The 15,372-nt window shown below is 35.6% G+C and overlaps 1 protein-coding gene across 1 annotated transcript; it reads left to right on the forward strand.

Annotated features, from left to right (window-relative positions):
* The first annotated feature begins 1,746 nt into the window (after positions 1-1,746).
* On the forward strand, positions 1,747-15,092 carry FTSJ3 (pre-rRNA processing protein ftsj3). Its single transcript, XM_051218187.1, has 15 exons — positions 1,747-1,844; positions 1,878-2,055; positions 2,093-2,325; positions 2,360-2,459; positions 2,491-2,809; positions 2,844-2,949; positions 2,980-3,080; positions 3,801-3,857; positions 4,374-4,496; positions 5,577-5,932; positions 7,688-8,034; positions 8,970-9,165; positions 9,964-10,190; positions 11,969-12,138; positions 12,985-15,092. The coding sequence occupies exons 2-15, from the start codon at positions 1,989-1,991 to the stop codon at positions 13,235-13,237; spliced, it is 2,655 nt and encodes an 884-aa protein (XP_051074024.1). The 5' UTR covers positions 1,747-1,844; positions 1,878-1,988; the 3' UTR covers positions 13,238-15,092.
* The last annotated feature ends 280 nt before the right edge of the window (positions 15,093-15,372 follow it).

Below are 15,372 nucleotides of genomic sequence, written 5' to 3' on the forward strand. Positions count from 1 at the left end.
AAGAGGGAACTGGGTTAGAGGTGGTCTGGACATTGAGGAACGATTCTACCAGCCAGTGTAACTCGATTGGCTCATCACGATAAGCAAGCTCAACCACCACGTAAATGTGGCAGCAATGGTCGGGTGTGGTTTGTTCAAACACACTTCTGTCTGAAGCAATATGTAGAATTAATGAATCGTCCAGCAAGACTATGTCTTGGTAAATGCATATAAAATTGCAGCAGTGCCAGAGGATCAACAAACTGAAGATTCTGTAGATGCAGCTCTGAGTCCAGAGTTAAATGGCCCTCCCAAACTCGCAATAAACGCCAGCCAGCAGACTGTTGCTGGTCATTATAGAAGCTAAACACTTGGTGGTGAATTTTGTGAGCTGAATGTTGATGTGTTCTGCTAATTGAATGCTGGATCCCTACATTCTTACCGCCACTAATGACTCCAAACCAAAACCACTAGGTTGCTCAAACACAAGAGGAAGGGCATGGAGTGCAACTAAAAGACTGTTTGTAAAGTTTTATTTGATCAATAACATAAATTGAAGTGGTTCACGAATTAATCTTTTTGCATATGATTTATTTCATTAGTCGAAATCGTGATATAAACAGCCCACTGAGACAGAAAGGCATAGCAAATATTTAGCGACCTGCGAAGTACGAAGGGGTTAAGAGGTTATGATTTCACAATCCTTTTTAGTAAAACGTCACTAATACATTTTAATATTAAACTAAGCTTAGGTGACATCGCTTTAGTACAAAACTCGAGTGAATTCTTATACAAATCTATAAAAAGCATCTTGTGATCAAATGGTTTAAATAGTTGTCGACTGAATAAAAAAAGCTCTTGCCTAACGATCTCCCATGTCTGCTAGCAGTGGAGTAAATAGGCAAAGTGTGGGATTCCTTACCAAAGCAATAGCAACGACATCTTCTGTAGAGTCTTTTAAAGAATGCCTGAAGTTTATTTTAGTTCTACAGATTTTGACGGTGTTAGTCCATGATCACTTCCGCTACTGATAGCCAATTTTCCTTTTCATCATAGTAAGAGTTAGTCTTCAGTTTTCAGTAATAATGACAAGAGGTTTATCAACCTGTCAATCCTTTTCAATTTGTAGCACTGTAGAGGTTCAATCTAGCTTTGAATGTATCAAAAAAAGTTGATGATATTACATGTTCTGGTAGATGATTTTAGCAATTCACTACTCGGTGCGAGAAAAGGAACTCCAAAAGTGAAGGACTTGGTTTCAGTTTTCGAGCTGTTTTAGGATGTTCGCTCAGATGATCAGTCCTAGATGGAACGGAAAGATATGATATACTAGTACCAAAATCACCGTTCAGTATACGATCAGCCATTATTAGATTACCATGTAACCTGGGATTAGATTAAGGAACTAATACCCCAAGGCATCGATGATCCACTGTTACTAGGTATGGAAGCTCTAAAGATGCCACAGGTATTTGGAGTTTGACAACGCTTTAACCAGTAACACCTTCTACTATGAATCATACCAACCAAGTGAAATCAAAAGACAGAAGCGAGGATGTTCGACGATATATTTGATAGGTTATCAATATATCGAGGATCGACTGATCTAGATTGGCTAGCGATTGCAGGGGATGTTGAGCACGGCGTTCCCACTCGGATGGATGACCGAACGCCTTCAGCTAGGTGAGTCAAGCAAAACTAATGTGGTCAGCATTCAGTGTCAAAGATTTACAGAGCTATTTATTTTGGGGATTTATTTACCGCTATAGCTCGTTAAGCAAACGCTTATTTTATGCCGTCCAAAACCTTTGAACCATTTGAATTTATTGCTCATCATTTGTATATAAAATCCTACTATTACCAAGGTATCCTTTCTACTGTTCATAATCAGGTTCTAGGAGACATTTGACTGACTACTTCTATTCAGCAAGGTTCAAAGTTTGAGGTTTGATGACATTCGCTTCCAATAACTACGGCAAATATTTTAAATATTTTCGTCACAAGGGGGCATGGGGAAGAAAATAAAAACAGGGAAAGCGAGGAAGGATAAGTTTTATTTTCTTGCAAAGGAAACTGGTATGATAAACTTAAGACTACTCATTTTTCATATTAGGATTCCGATCTAGAGCAGCGTTTAAGTTGATCCAGTTAAATCGTCGCTTCAAGTTTCTAAATTCCTCCAAAGTTCTAATAGATTTATGTGCTGCTCCTGGAGGCTGGTTGCAAGTTGCAGCCAAGGAAATGCCAATGACCAGCCACATTTTAGGAGTAGACTTGGTGCCTATTCACCCTATTCCAAAAGTCAAGACATTTGTTGCCGATATAACGACTGATAAATGCAAGCAGGTTTGAAAACATTATTTTAATTTTTTCATACTAGATTCTGCGAAACGAGTTAAACGATTTAAAGGCTGATGTCGTCTTACACGATGGTGCTCCGAATGTGGGGGCTGCCTGGTCAATCGATGAATATGGCCAAGGTTAGTTTTTGCTATAAAATATTCTCGTTAGCTGTACTTTCGCTCAATTCATTTGCGATTGCAACTGAGTTCTTACGCAGAGGTGGCTGGTTTGTCACCAAGGTTTTTAGGAGTCGAGATTATGAACCGCTTAAGTGGGTTCTATCTCAGTTTTTCCGTACTGTACGTGCTATTAAACCTGAAGCCTCTCGACTCGAATCTGCAGAAATCTTTCTTGTTGGACAGAATTATATCGCTCCTGCACGTATCGATCCCAAGTTCTTGGATGCACGACATGTGTTTGGGGAGGTTGATGCACCAAAAGATCGCGCTGCGTTGGTTTCCACATTTTTGAAGGAAAGCCGCAAAAAGTAGGCCCACTTTCTCATTCATTTGATTTTGAAGGAAGGCTGAAGGTTATGATGAAGGAGACACATTGTATCATGAGCTCCCACTTTCTAAATTTTTGGAGTCAAGTGATCCTCTGGAGGCTCTTGCGAAAACTAACAAGGTATTCAGTTTGACTGTTAGTGACTTGTAGGTTATTTTTGATGTTCCGGAAATTGCATGCCACCCATTAACTACTGCTTTGATCAAGGAAGACTTTAATGATATTCAAGTCCTTGGGAAGAGCGATATTAAGTAAGTTTACTTTTCACTGTTTGATTTCGTAAGGTGTTTTGGGACTTGGATTGTTTTAAAAGATTCTTCATAGTTTGTATGAATATTAAATTGTAAAGCACTGTGTTCTGTGAATTATTTAGTTCTCGCAAGTTAATTTTTGTCCCGATGCAGTTCTGTTTAACAGTATATACTTGATTTTCTTCCAATAGTGGCGATGATTGCAAAAACACAAACTGCATGAATTCCCTTTGTAGTTCAATTAGCCTGTATCTGCCAAAATTTTTAATGGCTTTGGCCAAAACTGTGGTTATCAGTATAGTGCAAGCCTCTGAGTGGAGTTACTTGCTTTTTGAAATACTCGTTCATCACTCAATGTGGATTTGACCAGATTCCTGAAATTTTTTAAAACATATGATAAAATCACTTCTTTACTCGTATAATCTATTCGGGCTAATGCTATTGTACCATGCAGTAGCAAGATAGAAAAGAAATTAAAAGTCTACACCTCAGCTTCTAAGTCTACAGTTAATTTTGGAACGGATGTATGACCACTACAATTGGGCTTAATATTTAGACCAAAACAAGCAGATTTATCCTCTTTTCACTTTCACAGACATCTCATTCAAAACGAATTGAGTTAAAATCTTTGTCATAATCTATCTACGTAAAGATGGATGTATAGTAGTTTAATCTTATTACTCATAAACCTGCTTATAATTTTGATATTTTGCTCTCTAGAAATCTTCTCAAATGGAGGATGAAAATTCTCAGTATCTTTAAAGCTGAATCAAAAGAGTAAGTCAGCACTTATGCCTCATCTTTATTTCTTAGCGTACTTAAATTTTTAGAATTCAGCAAATAGATTTAATGTTAAGAAAGTGGTGATTGTACACTAAGGTTGTTTTGTATATGTTATGTTCGTTTACTCGACTTATATGATACTGAAGTTAATAATCTTTCCTAGTTTAGTATTTTCATCCGAAAAACATCGAATAAAGTACGCTTTTTTGGTGGGTTAGTTTCCACATCAATTCTATACTGAAATTGTACGTACATCAGTCTTAAAACAAGTTAGCTGGAAACCATATACGGCAAAGAATCTCTGGACTGCATTTCGTAAACCTTAACTGCGCAAGTATAATACCCTTGATGTTTTAATTGAGTCAGTTGTAAGGTATTTGCAGTTTTCTTGAAAAGTAAAGTAATTTGAATGCCAGTAATCAATAAAGACTTGTCGCTTGTGTCAAACAATCATTATCTTTAATTCAAACCGTAAAATGCTTACTCTGTAGATGTTCTTTATGTTCTCAGGTCCAAAGACAGTATTGAAGAATCTACTCTTCCTAAAAGGGGTACTGATGAAGATGAAGAGGATTTGGAAGTCGAGACACAAGTTCAAAGGTTGTTGGACGAGGAAGAAAAACTAAAGAAAAAGTAACTCACAACTTCATAGGTCTTAACTATTTTGGAAACACATTTTGAGATATCTGGATAATTACTATAATTTTTAAAGCAACATTAAGGTTCCAACTGGTATCAAATATTTCTCTAGGAATTGTTTATGTAATGAGTAATTTCCATGTTATTACTTAGATGTTTTAAAGTGTAAGTAATCGGCGTCCTACTGCTTTCTAACATAGATCTGATAAGGCTGTTATTTATGCGATTCGGATATTTTATTAGTTAATTTATATCATAAAAACATACCATAAGGCACCAAGAAGTATTCAGTAAGAATGTAGGAGAAACCGTGTATTTTTTGTCAGTTATATGTTTGCATTGACTGATTTGATCACTCATTAATACTTCAACAGGGGTTATTCCCAAACTGTGTGGAGTTTAAGCTAGACAATAAACATATATATTAAAATTTAAACGTAGACTATAGATATTGAATATGTAACCAGACTTAGGTGAATGAAAAATATGTAAGCTAAACACAGCAAATGGAAGCGGTGATAGAGTGTGATGGCTTATCGGTTAAAGAACTTAAATTTAAGCTATGGAATTACAGGTTTGGACTGTGATCCATCTTTCTCGGTTTGAGCAGGCACATAGGATCACTTATCTTCGTATTTAAATTGTGGTTCATTACTGAGTAAATAACTTCACTTGGCGAATACAGCAGTGAATTATTTGTATAACACTAATTTTGTCGTAATGGAGTCAAGTCGGTCAACTTATATATATCTTTTCTTTCTAAAAAAAATCCATTAGTCTAAGCACCTTTTTAACGTCACTTTAGGCTTTTATTTGTACGTGAAATGCCCTTCATCAGTGCTAATGTGTTACAAATTTGATTAGTGTTTGGTGTTTTTACTCGCAACAACCAAGTAGTTTGTCCACTGATATTTTACATCGTTATTTCATAACGTTGTTGCTTAATCTCACTTCAAAGTTTAGATTTTATATATTTGAAATGAACAATCACACTTCGTCAATTTTCAGTTTAAACTATGATGAACTATTGATTTACTTATTATTTTACGTTCCCACTTTCTATATTATAATTAGAAAAATGAAAAAGGTTAGGAAAGAGAAACGAAAACTTGCAGAACGCTATGTACTAAAAATGTCGCACGAATCTGACTATATTGAACAAAATGATGACGAGTTGTTTTCCTTAGCTGCTGTAAAGGATTTAGTTGGTTTAGAAGAGTCTAACAAATTGTCAGGGGACACCAGTAACACTGGTGTAGATGATTTAGCACGTGAACAAATCGATGCTGCTTTGAAAGCCAAACGTAAACGTTTAGCTGATGAATGGTGTTCAGCAGTAGAAGGGAAAAAACGTGTTCACTTTGAGAGGCGTTCTGGCAATCAATCTGATGAACATTTGTCTGACAGTGAACTGTTTGGTGAAATTTATGGTGAGCTTGCTTCTTGGTATATTAGAAATTGAATTTCTTCCCCAAAAGTTTGTTAGATAGTAAAATATGAAATATGTCAACTTTTGTTGCAAATCTTATGTTTGGTTATGTTTCTAACAATTTTGTTAGCTAGGTGAACCTTGGATTTTGTATTTGAATACAAAAAGCAATTTATTCTACTTGTAGGTTAACTGAATTCTTATACTATGTGCTTTCGACATTTTAATAAGATCTCTCACATGTTTTGAATATCTGTCACCGATTTTGTTCCGTAATTCTTTTCCACCAAATCTGTTTCATTCGTGTATATTTATTTAAACACAACTATTAGTACAAGGAGGCACCAAATGCATACGTACCACACTTCACCATTCGATTTGTGTAAGGGCTTGGATTCTGCCCGGGCGTCCAAACCGAAGCAGGTAGTTTTCTTAGAGAGCTACTCTCCGGGCCTTTGACATGGATGTTTAATCCACAAGTGGAGCAACGTTAGGAGATGCAGCCCTATAGTAGCCAATGACCAACATTGGGTTCATATGCTATTTGTCCGCTCAGGATCCTGGAGTCCATGTGCACCATTGGTTTGGAATCAGAGTTTTCCAACTCTCCTAGGTGGGTTTTCCGTATCCGCCAACCTAGTTAAGGCGCTGGATATTCACTTTTTGTTCTCAATGTCGTAAACAACACCCTCGCCCCAAGAAGACAGTGAATAGGAATTCCCTGATGGTCGTCAAGGCTCTCGGCTCCTAGTTATTAAGTCGCAGTGTAAAACGCCTTACGTATTTCAATATGAAAAACTGTTTAGTATCATCAGCCCTCATACTTAGAGTGCAGCTCGAAACCAAGTACATAAATGTGTGCCTCGTTAACGATTTAATCTAAATCCAAACAACCGCCAATTCGTCCGAATCGCGTGCATAGTAACTCAACCGATGCTACATACTCGTGCCAGTTTTGTATGAGATTTTCTTTAACATAGATTGTTTCATCATTTAAATCCACTTGAACTTTTGAGTGCTCTTATAATCTCCTTCTTACGGTTATGACCCAGCTATTCCTATTGCTTAGTATTCTCGGACACCGATTCACTCGACAAGTCCCCAAATCAGAACACGGTTGAACAGGAAAGAGATTATATTCCAAATAACAAGGTTAGATGGAAGTAAGAAGCAAGTAAGAAGCACAATAGGGAAGACGTCAGTATATTTGTAGTTTTTACATGAGAAGATTCTAGAGTATTCTCAAACTGTCGACTAGTGCTGATTAGATAAGAATTAGCTAATCAGCGTGCACCAAAGCAATCGTGCATTGAGCTTGCTTTAATCCAGTCTATGTTCCGCTAACAAGTGCTATAAATAGATTGAATTTCATCAGTGAATTAGATGTTTGATTGTACCATAGTTTAGAGACCGTTTACAGATTTGTACATCATAACTACATGTCCCAAAATTACTGGATTCCAAACTATGTAGAATCTTCAGTGTTTCATACAAGCTTATATAAATATAGGATTGCTTCTTTAAAAAAATAAGTAAGCCAACTCATAAGACTCGTATAATAAGTCATCGACTTGTTCGGATCTCAAATATAGTTATATCCAATTAGTTCATAAATGTATTTCGTCTATGCAACATTGGCGCAACTGTGTTTTTTTGTCTCAAATAGGTTACTTATGTTAAGCACTTTGCTTCCAATTGAACAGACCACTGCGATTGGAAATATGAAACTTTTATATATTTTGCTTCATGGTTGTAGCCCATAACCAACGTGATGATTTGTATCTGAGTTCTGACGAAAGCAGTGAAGGTGAGTCGGGTAAAGAAAATGGTGAAAATCGAAAATCAACCTTAAGTTCAGAAGAAGAATCTTCAGAAATCGATGAGGATTCAAATAGTATCAGTTTATCGAATTCACCTTTAAAATCCTATTCGAATGACAGGAGGGTTAAATCCAAACGAAAAATGATCCTACCACCTGGATTAGCATTATCTACTTCTGAACAAGGTAGAAGGAACCCTTTGCTCGTAGATTTGGACGATTCTGAAGAAATTGTCAAGAAAAAAAGCAAAATAGATTCATGGTTTGGTTCGGATGAAATTCAAGTGAGAATTGTCTTGATTAATGTTTCATCTTTAATAGATTTAGCAAATATTCAGTTATTGACTTTTCATACATTTATTATACAATTAATACATAATTTAGGGTTTGCTACAAGATTTCTATACTGAGTACGCATCACAATGATCCAAGTGCCTTATGACTGCAATCTAAAACGAGTCTTACAGTTACATACTTCATAAATAACTGGTGTGGCTGTTTAATTCTTGCTTATTGTATCATTCAAAAATTTTTGTTTCTGATTTGTGTCCATTTATGTAGGTTAAATATTCATGGTATCTTCAGGAATACATATTACATATTCTTAGGTTAGCTACTAAAACTTAGAATTTGGTTATCAGAACTGTTTCGAAAAGCGTAATTTAAAAGCTCATGATTAATTAACTATGCCTAGGTTAGTCTATTTCCATTTGATTCATCCGTCTTGTATGAAGAATGGTAAAGCTTCCTCGCTGGACTACGGTAGGTTGGTTTTCGAATCTCGAACGTAGTAGTTGAAAGTTTAGTGCTTTAATTACTAAAGTGCCGCTTTTTCAAATGGAAAAAGTAAAGTTATATAACTTCCTGCAAGTTACCTAAACATGGTCAGTCATTTGATTGCTGAATGTTTACACTTGAAATATCACTAAGGCATTAAAATAGTCATTGATAACCTGCATTATCGAGAACCGTTTCTACTCTTAAATTATATTTGAAGGAGTGTTTATTTTAGTTTACTATTCTCAAAGAACCAGCTAGTAATTTCCCATACGATATCTATTAACATTTGAGCTTTTTAAATGACATTATTAATGCTTCAACTTCTGTCTTTTCTCCTTTACTTCTTTTTATTCATCTATTTTTTTGAAATAATCATTTTGCACTTGTTAATATATATATATATATATATATATATATATATATATATATATAATTTCAGGAAATACTTGCTCCATTGGAAGAAGAAGAGAATATTTCGACGGTCATTTCAACTAAAAAGTCTAAGTCTGAGTATTCATCATATACTGTGATAAAGAAAAAGAAACGCGAAAAGAAAACGGTTAATGATGAAACTATCGGTTCACAAGATAAATGTGTGTCACCATCTTCAGAAATTTCGATACCTAAAGTTTCATGTGAGTAGATGTTAACATCTTTTCTTTTATCTAGCAACTAGAATGATTCTCATATGCACTAATAAATGCCTTCGTTTACTTTATACATGAATCAGCTGGTTTATTTCACCACTTGATAATATTCATCAGATTTATCCATTAATTGTTCAGTTATTTAAACTTGATAGCCGTCAACTTGCATCTGTGTTATTCACAGTGGTTACGAGTCAACAGTTTGCTATTTTCTTCTATAAGGATTGCTAGGGACTCTGTTCTGGACTGGAGGTCAGTAATTTGAAACATCTAGTGTGAATCAGAATTAACGTTACAAGCTATCACTTACTTTTTCTCTTATATTCCGTATAATAAGTAGAATGTTTTCCAAGACGAAAAGCTTTTTTGAGTTGGATTACTTGATTTTCATACTTTGATTTATAGTTGCTCCGTTTTATGGAGTATGAACCTTTTGACGCGTTGTTTATGCGAAGCTTTTTCACAATATAAAGACAAATGTTGACTTCGTTGGATTTGAGAAATACTCGTATTTTGTGCAAACAGTTAAATTGAGGTAAAACACGCCACAATTGTGTCTTGATTGAAGTTACCATATTTTCAACTAGTGTAATTAACACATTACAAATAGATGTTGAGAATTGGAAATTTAGGAGAAAAAATTCGACTAAAATAATAACTACTTAATTTGATGACCACATTTTTCTTTTTTTCTCAATCTTAATGGAGAAAATAAGTCAACATAACATGGATTCATAACCTCACTGCAAAATCTTTTCATTTTTCTTCAATTTTAATAAATATTAGCTGAAAAACTTGAGAAACCATTACGCCGTATACGACGTCTCAATCGTCCATTAACTGCAGAAGAGCGTGCCATAGCCACTCGTCTTATTCAGTCTGCAAAATCTAGACGCGAACTACTTGAATCAGGATATAATCGTTATCAATTCTTTGAAAAGTCCTCTGATTTGCCCGATTGGTTTATTGAAGATGAAAAGAAACATATGAGAAAACCCATAATGGTTAAAAAAGTAATCTGTTTGTAGTTAATATCTTTTTTAGTATGAGAGACCTAGTCGGTCTAGTACATTTGAGCTCGATTTATGGGATTTTTATTAACTTATTTTGCTTCTGTCACGTCTTTATTAAAAGCTAGGTGGGAAAATGAAATATTTATGTATGAAATGTTTGAACTCAAATATTGTTTTTGACAGTTTGTATATAACATTTATTTTCATGACGAAAAGGTTGAAGTTTCGTTCCCTTTGTCAGAACATAAGCGAATCACTCAGTAAATAACCATGTGATTTAATAAATGACAATTCTTCTATAATGAGATGAGAATACACTTCTCTTACAATATAGATGGACAGAATATTAAGTCTCATTAAAATTAAATGGTGTTGTCATTGAGTATGATTCCACACGGTTATCTCAATGAATACATGACAATGGAGGAAAATTTTCTGATTTGTACTTCTAAAGCTTTGCTGCTCTTAGATTCTCGAATAGGGATTATGTTATGTTCCCCAGCTTTATGATCCCTTAATATCATAGTGCTATGTTCGAAGAGATTACGAGTTCACCTAATCTGAGAACGAACACTCAGTGACACAATGATCAATAAGCTAGCTATTCCGCTAACTAGAGAGAACCCCAAGTTCAGAAGAGAGAAATATGTTTTACACGCAGCCAGAAGCACAGACAACCACGATAAGCTCAACTCAAGCGTATATATGCAACATAAAAATGTCCTTGGGAAACGTTACAAAATAGCATACTGTAAAAGACAACGAAACAATATCATTTAAGATCCTCCCAAGTGGGAAATAGGACATGAAGGTTAAAATGGGTGCTTTTGGCGCGAAAACAAGGAATTCAAATTTTTAAAATAGAATTACAAAAATAAGGCATTTACCAAATGAGCTCTGGGGATCTAACATCCCCAACACCTCCCCTCTTAGTAACGTACGTTCGTGGGGTCCACTTGCATCTTGACCGTCTGTCGCCGTTGTCGCAGTGACCACCTGCTGGACGGTAGACGTCTTCCTGTGTTGGGACTACGGGCAGACTAGAGGTATCCAACAGGATGTCCAGAGGAATATTCCCGTCTGTCGATGGGCGAGCTGGAGCTAGCCGCTTACGTAGCTGGTTTCGGTGTCGAGTCCTCCTGTCTCTCCCCACCTCTACCTCGTGCATGACATGACCTAGTTTTCCGGCCACATGTGCTTCTGTCCAGGGACCATTATTTGGTCTGTAGTCCCGAGCGAACATCGGACATCCAACCTCGTGTGTTAGTAGCTTCTGGGACCTGGTCTGTGATGGTGTGGTTCTCGGGAGCATCACATTGTGTATCGTTCTCAACTTTCTTCCCATGAGGATCTCTGCCGGGGATTTCTATTCTGATAGCATACACTAGGTATCGTTCAGTAAACGAATAGGAAGTTCTACAATGTTTCTGCTGGCATCCCCTCCCCTTTCGACTTGATTAGAGCTCTCTTGAATGTATCCACAAACCTTTCTGCTCGGCCGTTTGATTGTGGGCGGTAAGCGGAAATGATACACACAATTGTTTTTGTGTATGAAGCTGTTTTTTTATTACTCTGGGGGCCTGTTCTTCGATAATTGTGTTTGGATCTTTTTAATTTTACGTAGATCTAGACAATCATTGATAAGTTTGACTCGGTCTTGGTAGAAAAACTGAATTTTCTTACATCTAACTATTACAGTTTTTTATATCTGTACTTATATCGTTATTAGTAGTCCGTGTTATATTTTGCCCTAATTGTTTTTATTTTTACTATCGTAGGAGGAAATCCCGGTCGATGTACCTACGATGGGACGTTCCCTTTCAAAAGCGGAACAAGCCAAAGCACGTAAAAAAGCTCGTCTAGCCAAACGTTTAAAACGAATTCGTCAGAAGGCAGAAGGTATATCTGATGAAATACCAGAAACTGAAAAGTGGCAACAAATAAAACAGTAAGTGCTGGTATAAAAAATACGTTGTTAGTTTTGGCTTGAGTTGTTAGTACTTGAATATAGTTTAATAGTAGGGTAATTATACATCTTTGGAAATAGCATCTACTTCGTGTTTGTTTTGAGGATTTTAATTATTCACTTTCTAGATGAATGTGTAACAGAACTTTTAGCGGCTACTACAGAACTCCAAACTAGTTGTATAAACATTCGATCCTCAACAACTGGGTCGCACGTCCGAATCCTGCCTCACATTCTGTCATTTGGACAGAATGTGACAGATCCTAAATATGAATTAAAACCAGCTACATTGATCTGTTCTTAATTGTTGAATTGCATGGATTTTCAGCTACTTAATATCGCTATTTTCATCCAGTGTATATTTTGGTATATGCCTAGCAGTGGAATCCAGGACACGTGTTTCGTCCCGTTTAGTAGTCGTTATCTGAGTGCACTTTCACCTCGGCGTTGAACCCATAACCTTGAACTTCAAGCTTCCAATGCGTTATACAAACGAATAACTCATTCATCAGATATGAACAGGAAATTGCAAACCCCTAGTAACAGTGTACCTTTGTTTTAGATAATTGCATAAAATATTAGTTCATTTAAAAAGCATCCAACTGTTACATCTTACGCATTGGAATCCTTATTCAGCTTGTTTATACAAAGATTGTCTGTAAGCATATTTGTTACACCGTATTCGAACATAGGCTGTTGATATATGTAGACAAATCAGTACCTTTGATAAATTTTTAACATCTTTAACCCATAAGTTGCTCATCAATAAATTTAGTTCACTGTGTTAGTGTGTGACCATTTAGTTATCATTTTCATTTCTACACTTAGACTTTATAAGAAAGCTGGCCTGTTGAAAAAGAAGCGTCGCCCTCTTCATGTAATTGTAAATACAAAAGCTGGTTCGCGTAGCGGGGGAACTAAACCTCAAAAAGGGGCTAAAGTCAAAATTGTAGATAAAAGAATGAAAGCAGATTTACGTGGACAGCAAAAAGCTAAGGATGGAAAAAAGCATGGAAAGCGTAAGAATAAAGTTGGGCGTCCTGGAAGGCCAAAAAGTCGAGGATTCGGGAAGAGACGTTAACCGTTCTGTTCCGTTTATTGAGATCTGTATATAGAAATCATTTGATTATATTGATTTTTGTAAAATATGCTTATTCTTCTTTCTCATCTACTTGCTGAGTACAATATACAGTCATTTAGTATGCAGATAACTTTCTTAACTATTACAATATTTTCCATGTAGGTAACTAATTCAAAAATGAAGAATATTTGAGCAAACGATTGTTCTCAATAATTTCATCATCAGGCTTTACAGTTATATGTCCATAATTATGATATTTTGCAAAAACCAAAATAAGACATGTATTTATGAATTTGACAATGTTATATGTTAAAAATGGTGAACGTTTGCATCTGTTACGACATATATACTTCGAAATTGTGTTATTTGTATATTAGCAAGGTCATTTAATAAAGGTCAGAATGAGTTGAAGTGTCAAGTCATAATAATAATATTCAGTTTAGGTATCCGGTGATCCAGTAGTAGGCCACGGTAAACATAAAGACTGTTTGTATCTTTTCTGGTTACATAAGTTCGGTTCTATGGAGTTGATCCAGATGGCTTCAGCTATGTAGAGTAGCCGTAATCTGGCTGCTTGATGTAGATCCTTCGGAATTTGATATGAAACCGAAAAAGCTCCCTCTATTTTGATGTGATGTTCACTATCTACCAAATGAGAAAGAATAGTACTGTTGATCTATTTAGTAACTCATTTTCCTAACCGTTCTGGCACATGTTCATGAACACGCAAGGATAAAGCCTTCTGAGTACGGCCAATGTAACTAGCTCCATAGGAGCAGTCGAATTGGTATACACACATGGAGGAGCCCATCATCGTTAACCTGTCCTTGATTTATTGTGTAAGTACTGGTTTAGTTGAGAAAGTTATATTTAACCATTTTTAACATATTGTCAAATTCATTAATACATACTTTATTTTGGCCTTTGTAAAATATCATGATAATTGTAAACTTGTAACTAATTCAGTCCAAAATTGTTAGTGTAAAGTACGCACGACGAGACTCCTGCTTATATGAGGGTTTAATATACAGGGATTTGTTTCTTAGGTGTTCAATCACCCACAATCAATTAGATTACGATTATAAGACCGAATCAACAGGATTCTCTCAGCACAGTATTTTTGTGATAAAACGAGGGAATTTTAATTGCTTTGACAAAAAATGTACGGAGTTCCGAGGGTGATTAATTCACGTTTAGTTGTTTTTTAAGCTCTAGAACAGCCTGGTCGCATTTGAACATGATACATTACCATAATTACGGGATTGATTAATAGTAATTTTCTCGATAAAATATGTAAATTTCTTATCAATGATTGTATATATTACCTAAAATGAGTGCTTTGAAAAGCTTTTCATAACTGATTATCTAACTCGGAAGTTTCATGTTGAATGCAAGAAATGGGAAGTCAGACTTTCATATGATTGTTGGAATTGATGATATGCTTCAACCATTTTTAATGGAACATCTTTTCCAATTGTATTTCTTTAGTAGGTGTTAAGAGTATGATCCTATTACCTTTATAATTTTCTTGTAAATGGTAAATTCATGCCGAAACATTTATTGCAAATCTTACCACAGTGACTACACTTCATAGTCAATCTCATTATTTTGTTTATCTGCTTTGCAAGTAAGGAAATTATATATTTCTAACTTGAGTTACGGATCTACTCGACACTAATCGCCCTCGCCTCCCGCAGTTGAATAGTTCAGTAGAAATCTATGGAGGAAACATGTATTTTAAATAAAGTGTAGATTATGTTTATGATTTTTATTGTTAATTGTTTACCTTAATTTCCACATCGACGTGAAAGGGCTTGTCAAGCCTATGGCTTAAATGACTTAATATTTATTCAAACCTCATAATATAAATTCAAGTGGGGAGTTCATAGTTTTGCTTTCAAGAAACAAGCTTAATCACATGTCGAATCTCTTATGGCAGTCACATTTTGACTAGTAAAATCCAGTTACCCTGAGGGATATGACCTCATGTATCAAATGAAGACAATTGTTGAGTTTATCTTATTGTAACCAATTTTCATTGAGGTCAGTTTATTGCGTGCTACGTCTCACGTACTCTGATAACTTTTTTCATATACTCTTCACTGACTAAAAAAGCTGGTTGCTTGACCTAGTAA

This window comes from Schistosoma haematobium, chromosome 1 (assembly GCF_000699445.3).
Source record: "Schistosoma haematobium chromosome 1, whole genome shotgun sequence".
Taxonomy (NCBI): Eukaryota; Metazoa; Platyhelminthes; class Trematoda; order Strigeidida; family Schistosomatidae; genus Schistosoma; species Schistosoma haematobium.

Coding starts and splice junctions, on each gene's coding strand:
- FTSJ3 (XM_051218187.1), top strand. CDS start 1,989: ATGGGGAAGAAAATAAAAACAGGGAAAGCGAGGAAGGATAAGTTTTAT. Junction 2,810..2,843: donor TTGAAGGAAAGCCGCAAAAA/GTAGGCCCACTT, acceptor TTGATTTTGAAG/GAAGGCTGAAGGTTATGATG. Junction 9,166..9,963: donor TTCGATACCTAAAGTTTCAT/GTGAGTAGATGT, acceptor AATAAATATTAG/CTGAAAAACTTGAGAAACCA.